The sequence below is a fragment of the Pelodiscus sinensis genome, chromosome 1 (assembly GCF_049634645.1).
Source record: "Pelodiscus sinensis isolate JC-2024 chromosome 1, ASM4963464v1, whole genome shotgun sequence".
In the NCBI taxonomy this organism is placed as follows: domain Eukaryota; kingdom Metazoa; phylum Chordata; order Testudines; family Trionychidae; genus Pelodiscus; species Pelodiscus sinensis.
The window spans coordinates 289,804,679-289,812,871 of record NC_134711.1 but is presented as its reverse complement, the minus strand read 5'-3'; the positions used below and the strand labels follow the sequence as shown (position 1 = coordinate 289,812,871).

General features: G+C 42.6%; 1 protein-coding gene across 6 annotated transcripts in view; it reads right to left on the bottom strand.

Annotated features, from left to right (window-relative positions):
* Window positions 1-622: 622 nt before the first annotated feature.
* The window catches only part of SETDB2 (SET domain bifurcated histone lysine methyltransferase 2), a 39,247-nt gene continuing 31,676 nt past the window's right edge, over window positions 623-8,193 (bottom strand). For 5 of the 6 annotated variants that reach the window (XM_075919060.1, XM_075919059.1, XM_075919063.1 and 2 more), the window contains 2 exons: window positions 7,777-7,865; window positions 623-900 (listed from right to left, as the gene is read on the bottom strand). In XM_075919060.1, coding sequence (XP_075775175.1) covers window positions 783-900; window positions 7,777-7,865 — 207 coding nt within the window. In that variant the 3' untranslated portion in view covers window positions 623-782. The remainder of the gene's footprint in view (window positions 901-7,776; window positions 7,866-8,193) is intronic. The other variant, XR_012900676.1, reaches the window with a different exon arrangement.

Below are 8,193 nucleotides of genomic sequence, written 5' to 3'. Positions count from 1 at the left end.
GCCAAGCACTGCATGGAGTCCAGCTGCTGCGGTGCTCAGATAGGGCCAAGTTTCACGTGGAGCCCAGCTGCTGAGGTGCTCAGCTGGGGCCATGCACCATGTGGAGGTTGGCAGCTGTGGCAGCCAGGTCCCTGCTGAGTGTCACAGCAGCCAAGCTCCATGCGGCGCTTGGCCCTGGCTGAGCACTGCAGTTACCCATCACGCAGCCCCACCAGTCAGGCTGTGTAGCAGCTAACAGAGCTGGAACCAGGGCCACTATTAGGCCGGTGGACAGCCTAACTGCAGTCCTGGCTCCAGCCACAGTACACTCAGTTGCCTGCTGGGCCACTCACCCTGCAGCTGCATGGGGAACCCCAGCAGGCAGGACTCATTAGCAGCTAGGACATGGCTCGGCAGTGTGCTGCAGCCCGGCAGGCAGGGGTCCGCAGACTGGCGGTTGGGTACCACTGTCTTACTAAATACATTGCCACTGGGTTCCATTTTTGATTAAGAAAAAAGAAGCCTAGAGCAAAGAAATAACCTTGATAATGTTTTGTGCTTTTTCTCACGACAAACACCTTTCTTCTGTTACATATAAAAAAACAACCAGTGGCATATTTTAAAATAATCAGATTCACACATCTCATCTACACAGGTACTTTACTTGGAGGGGTTTACATTAGTCTAGCATATAGGTTTGTATGAATCCACTGGAGAGTTGTACTTCTGCTGCACACAGCATAGTCTTTTCCTACAAGTGAATTTCAAATTTACAGGACATGGATGTAGCTGTAAAAATTTGTCTATAATATCTTTTTCCTGCACTTCTGAACCCCACAGTGACAGGAGATCTCTGTCTCCGGCATGCTTCCAGCTTCATAACCATAATCCCATGTGAGTTCAGTTCCAGTTTTCACATGCCTAGGAAACAAAAACACTGTCAGTTAATATATAGTTAATTGAATCAACTTCTATGCTAAAATTCAGCACAAATATCTGAATGGCAGTAGAAATAATCTAGTTTCACTAACTGGACTTTATCATTAAGCAAATTCTGGAATACCATACATTGGATATGGAACAAATAAGTAATTCATCTGCAAACATCTGGAAGATAATAAGGTGATCGATAACACCCAGAATGGATTTGTAAAGAATAAATCATGTCAAACCAATCTGATAGCTTTCTTTGATAGGTTAACAAGTCTTGTGGATAAGGGAGAAGCGGTGAACGTGGCATACCTAGACTTTAATAAAGCATTTGACACAGTCTCACACAGCCTTCTTATCACTAAACTAGGGAAACCGATGTTGTGAATACCAGGACTTTAACAGGGTTAACTAGATAAATTCATGGAGGTTAGGTCCATCGATGGCTATTAGCCAGGATAGGTAGGAATGGTGTCTCTGGCCTCTGTTTGCCAGAGGCTAGAAATGGATGACAGGAGAGGGATCATTTGTTGATTCCCTGTTCTGTATACTCCTTTGGGGGCATTGGCTAGTGTTGGAAGACAGGATACTGGGCTGGATGGACTTTTGGTCTGACCCAGTATGGCTGTTCTTAAGAAATACAACTTAGATGGGGTTACTATAAGGTGGGTGCATAATTGGCTGGATAACCAGTCTCAGAGAGTAGTTATTAATGTTTCACAGTCATGCTGGAAGGGCATAATAAGTGGGGTTCTGCAGGGGGTCAGTTTTGGGACCAGTTCTGTTCAATATCTTCATCAACGATTTAGATATTGGCATAGAGAGTACGCTTATTAAGTCTGCAGATGATACCTGTTGCATAAAAAAAGCCTCCTCCTGAGCTTACTTGATTTATACACACGCATTTTCTGAAACTACACTAAACTTTAAAGTCTGAGGTTTTAAACTGCAACTCATTGTGATTTTTGTCAAACCTTGCAACTCATTGTGATCTTTGTCAAACTTTGTAATCCTTGATAGAGATGTAGCCGTGTTAGTCTGGGGTAGTTGAAGCAAAATGCAGGACAATGTAGCACTTTAAAGACTAACAAGATGGTTTATTAGATGATGAGCTTTCGTGGGCCAGACCCACTTCCTCAGATCAAATAGTGGAAGAAAATAGTCACAACCATATATACCAAAGGATACAATTAAAAAAAATGAACAAATATGAAAAGGACAAATCACATTGCAGAACAGAAGGGGGATGCGGGGGGGGTGGGAAGGGGGAGGAAGGAAGGTAAGTGTCTGTGAATTGCTGATATTAAAGGTAGGGAGAGTGGGATGTTTGTGAGTTAATGGTATTACAGGTGATAATTGGGGAAACTGTCTTGGTAATGGGTGAGAAAGTTCAAAGTCTTGTTAAGTCCCTGGTGGTAAGTGTCGAATTTTAACATGAATGATAGTTCAGAGGATTCCCTTTCAAGTGCAGATGTAAAAGGTCTTTGTAGCAGAATGCAGGTGGCTAAGTCATTTAGAGAGTGTCCTTTCTGGTTAAAGTGGCAAGAAACCGTTTTCTCTTTGTGATCTTGTCTGATATCTGTTTTGTGGGCATTAATCCTTTGGCGAAGTGTCTGAGATGTTTGTCCAATGTACATAGCAGACGGACACTTTCGGCACATGATAGCGTAGATTATATTTCTGGATGCGCAGGAATATGTGTTCTTGATCTTATAACTCACTTGGTTAGGTCCAATAATGGTATCAGCAGAATGAATATGTGGACAAAGCTGGCAACGGGGTTTGTTGCAAGGGAAGGTACCAGGGTTGGTATTAGTGTGGTATGTCCTGTGGTGGTTGCTAAGAATCATCTTGAGGTTAGGTGGTTGTCTATAGGAGACTATGGGTCTGTCTCCCAGAGCCTCTTTGAGTATGGTATCCTGTTCCAATATTGGCTGTAGTTTATTGATAATGTGTTGGACAGGTTTTAGTTGGGGGTTGTAGGTGATGACAAGTGGTGTTCTATTGTTGGTTTTCTTGGGTCTGTCTTGAAGTAGATGGTTTCTAGGTATTCGTCTGGCTCTTTCAATTTGCTTTTTTGTTTCTCTGGGTGGGTAGTTGAGATTTATAAATGCTTGGTAGAGATCCTGAAGCTTCTGGTCTCTGTCAGTGGGGTTAGAGCAGATGCGGTTGTATCGAAGGGCTTGGCTATAGACGATGGATCGTGTGGTGTGTTCTGGATGGGAGCTGGATGCATGTAGGTAACTGTATGAGTCAGCGGGTTTTCTGTAGAGAGTGGTGTCTAATTTTCCATTGTTGATTTGTACGGTGGTGTCCAGGAAGTGGATCTCTCGTGTAGAATGGTCCAGGCTGAGGTTGATGGTGGGGTGTAGGTTGTTGAAATCTCTGTGGAATATCTCCAGTGTTTCTTGGCCATGTGTCCAGATCATAAAGATGTCATCGATGTACCGTAGGTAGAGGAGGGGTGAAAGGGGACGGGAGTTGAGGAAACGTTGTTCTAGGTCAGCCATAAAGATGTTAGCATACTGTGGGGCCATGCGTGTACCCATGGCTGTGCCGCTGATCTGGAGGTATAAGTTGTTCTCAAACCGGAAATAATTGTGGGTGAGAACAAAGTTACATAGGTCTGCTATCAGGTTGGCAGTAGTGTCCTCTGGGATAGTGTTTCTAATTGCTTGTAATCCGTCTTCATGTGGGATGTTGGTATATAGAGCTTCTACATCCATGGTGGCAAGGATGGTATTATTGGGGAGCTTATCGATGTTTTGTAGTTTCCTTAGGAAGTCAGTGGTGTCTCGGAGATAGCTGGGGGTATTGGTTACGAAGGGTTTGAGAAGAGTGTCTACATAGCTGGATAGACCAGTAGTGAGCGTGCCAATACCAGAGATGATGGGACGTCCGGGGTGCCCAGGTTTATGGATCTTGGGAAGTAGATAGAACAATCCTGGTCGGGGGTCAGAAGGTGATTCTGTGAGGATTTGTTCCCGAGTAGCTGTGGGGAGGCTTTTAAGGAGACAGTGTAGTTTCTTTTGGTAGTCCAAGGTGGGATCAGAGGGGAGAGGTTTGTAAAATGTGGTGTTCGAGAGTTGTCTGGTTGCCTCCTGGTTATAGTCGGCCTTATTCATAATGACCACAGCACCCCCTTTGTCAGCTGGTTTGATTACAATGTCCAGGTTGTTTTTGAGACTCTGGATGGCATGGTGTATACAACCGCATCTGCTCTAACCCCACTGACAGAGACCAGAAGCTTCAGGATCTCTACCAAGCATTTATAAATCTCAACTACCCACCCAGAGAAACAAAAAAGCAAATTGAAAGAGCCAGACGAATACCTAGAAACCATCTACTTCAAGACAGACCCAAGAAAACCAACAATAGAACACCACTTGTCATCACCTACAACCCCCAACTAAAACCTGTCCAACACATTATCAATAAACTACAGCCAATATTGGAACAGGATACCATACTCAAAGAGGCTCTGGGAGACAGACCCATAGTCTCCTATAGACAACCACCTAACCTCAAGATGATTCTTAGCAACCACCACAGGACATACCACACTAATACCAACCCTGGTACCTTCCCTTGCAACAAACCCCGTTGCCAGCTTTGTCCACATATTCATTCTGCTGATACCATTATTGGACCTAACCAAGTGAGTTATAAGATCAAGAACACATATTCCTGCGCATCCAGAAATATAATCTACGCTATCATGTGCCGAAAGTGTCCGTCTGCTATGTACATTGGACAAACATCTCAGACACTTCGCCAAAGGATTAATGCCCACAAAACAGATATCAGACAAGATCACAAAGAGAAAATGGTTTCTTGCCACTTTAACCAGAAAGGACACTCTCTAAATGACTTAGCCACCTGCATTCTGCTACAAAGACCTTTTACATCTGCACTTGAAAGGGAATCCTCTGAACTATCATTCATGTTAAAATTCGACACTTACCACCAGGGACTTAACAAGACTTTGAACTTTCTCACCCATTACCAAGACAGTTTCCCCAATTATCACCTGTAATACCATTAACTCACAAACATCCCACTCTCCCTACCTTTAATATCAGCAATTCACAGACACTTACCTTCCTTCCTCCCCCTTCCCACCCCCCCCGCATCCCCCTTCTGTTCTGCAATGTGATTTGTCCTTTTCATATTTGTTCATTTTTTTTAATTGTATCCTTTGGTATATATGGTTGTGACTATTTTCTTCCACTATTTGATCTGAGGAAGTGGGTCTGGCCCACGAAAGCTCATCATCTAATAAACCATCTTGTTAGTCTTTAAAGTGCTACATTGTCCTGCATTTTGTAATCCTTGTAACTCTCAGAAACTTACTGTAAGCTGCAACTTTCTCACTCTCAGCTACTTTGCTTTTAACTTGCTCTAAAGTGAATTCTCCTGAGTGTGAGAGTGTTTGAAGAAGACTGGGAACAATGGAGCACATGGTGATGAAAAATGCAGGACAATGTAGCACTTTAAAGACTAACAAGATGGTTTATTAGATGATGAGCTTTCGTGGGCCAGACCCACTTCCTCAGATCAAATAGTGGAAGAAAGTAGTCACAACCATATATACCAAAGGATACAATTAAAAAAAATGAACAAATATGAAAAGGACAAATCACATTGCAGAACAGAAGGGGGATGCGGGGGGGTGGGAAGGGGGAGGAAGGAAGGTAAGTGTCTGTGAATTGCTGATATTAAAGGTAGGGAGAGTGGGATGTTTGTGAGTTAATGGTATTACAGGTGATAATTGGGGAAACTGTCTTGGTAATGGGTGAGAAAGTTCAAAGACTTGTTAAGTCCTTGTTGGTAAGTGTCGAATTTTAACATGAATGACAGTTCAGAGGATTCCCTTTCAAGTGCAGATGTAAAAGGTCTTTGTAGCAGAATGCAGGTGGTGAGTTATCACAGAGTGCTGCTTTTGCTGGATAAAGGGAAGTCTGGGCATGCACCCAGATGATGTGGTAAATGAGTCACAGGAGCCATTCAGACACTATATAAAGAGAGGGAACACATGTGAGACTTTCTTCTCTTTCTTCCCCTGCTCCTGAGAAATTCCTTTCTAAAGCCAGTGTCTCTCCTTCTGACCAGCTTCCCAAGCCATGATGAGCAGACAGACCCCCATGAGCTACATGCCATGGCTCCTTCTGCAACCCATATGATGAATGGAGGTGTGTGTGTGTGTGTGTGTGTGTGTGTGTGTGTGTGTGTGAGAGAGAGAGAGAGAGTGTGTGTGAGAGAGAGAGAGCTCTGTATCTTCTTTAGTTTAAATCTTGGTGGCAACTCTATCTTCTTTAGTTTATACCTTTAGTGGCAGTTCTAGTTTTGTAGTGCAAATAGTGGAGTGCTAATTCCTCAAACAATAAACCCATACTAGTGTAACCCTGGGTGGTCTCCAGTGAGAATATTCTTGGAGTAACAATACCAAGCTGGGAGAGGTTGCAAGTGATTTGGAAGATAGGGTCATAATTCAAAACGATCCAGACAAACTGGAGAAATGGTCTGAGATAAATAGGATGAAGTTTAATAAGGACAAATACAAAGTACTCTACTTAGGAAGGAACAATCAGTTTCACACACATAGAATGGAAAGCGACTGTCTATGAAGAAGTACTGCAGAAAGGGATCTAGGGGTCATAGTGGACCACAAGCTAAATTTGAAACAGCATCACACTGTTGGTTCATAAAAAGCAAATATGATTCTGGGATGCATTAACAGGAGTTTTGTGAGAAAGACACAAGAAGTCATTCTTCCACTGTACTCTGCCCTGATTAGGCCTCAACTGGAGTATTGTCTCCAGTTCTGGGCACCACATTTCAAGATGTGGAGAAATTGGAGAGGGCCCAAATAAGAGCACCAAAAATGATTACAGGTCTAGAAAATATGACATGTGAGGGAAGACTGAAATAATTGGGTTTGTTTAGTTTAGAAAAGAGAAGATTGAGAGGGAACATGATAGCAGGTTTCAAATACCTAAAAGGGTGTTACAAGGAGGAGGGAGAAAATTGTTCTCCTTGGCCTTTGATGATAGGACAAGAAGCAATGGATTTAAATTGCAGCAAGGGAGGTTTAGGTTGGGCATTATGAAAAACTTCCTGTCATGGAATAAATTGCCTAGGGAACTGTGGAATCTCCATCATTGGATATATTTAAGAGCAGATTAGAGAAACATCTATACAGGGTGATCTAGATGGTACTTGGTCCTGCCATGAGGGCAGGGGACTCGACTGTATGACCTCTCAAGGACCCTTCCAGTTCAAGTATTCTGATTCTGTGATTCTATCAAACAGCTTCACGGCCTGAGCCCTGCAAGTCTGAATCAACTGGCACAGGCCTGTTCTGTATTTGTCTTTGCTGTGTAGACATAGCATTTAGGACCTGCAAGAACTCTTGGAGGATAGATTTTAATGAAACCATATTAACTCTTTGGACTGATTTTAAGGGTTGCAAGACATAGGGTAGCAACAAGCTCCTCATGCTGTCTCTCTGAGCCAACCCTAGCAGAACATATTAAAAGGAACAATTATTTTTTGTGTGGTGAATAGAATTCTCATGAATGGTTGCCACTGACACTTCTGAAAATAAGTCCCATATTTCCACAGAAAAGATATAGCACTGGAAGCCGTAGGACAAGCATTCCCCAGGAAAAGCTCTGCAGAAAAGCTCTCTTGTGGTAAGAATGTGGTTTTAGTTCCCTTACCCACTCAGACCTTCATCTCTGATGAGATCACCAATAAGAATGTGTTTTTTCCCCCCCATTGGGACACTTCATCTATTGGAAAATAATGTGATTTTTTTCTAACAGTTTTTGTTTTGAATGAACATTAGAAAAAGATAGTTCCAACCTGTTTGTGAAGAACGCCACCCAAGGAAAATTTCTGTTGTGTGTCTCTACAAAGACACTCTGTACAAAGAGATTTGGACAGCAGCTATGCTGTGAAACAAAATTGATTTAAAATTAATCAGAAGGAATGATCAGTCTCTGGCTGTAGAATATTTATACGCGTTCCCCCCAAAAAAACATTTGTAACATGCTTAATAAAAGAGAAAATATATTCCTCCTGCCACTCTTTCACCATCCATATTTAGCATGCATCAATTTTTGTTATAATTAGGTCACTGCGAGGGAAGGATTATCTCCAGCACTTCTAAAATAACAATTTGGTCTTGAAAAATCAAGTTCTTTGGTCAATCTGCACTTCAATCATTTATGGTGAGATTTCTCTCTCCACTTGACACACGAACAGAAATCATCACCGTCA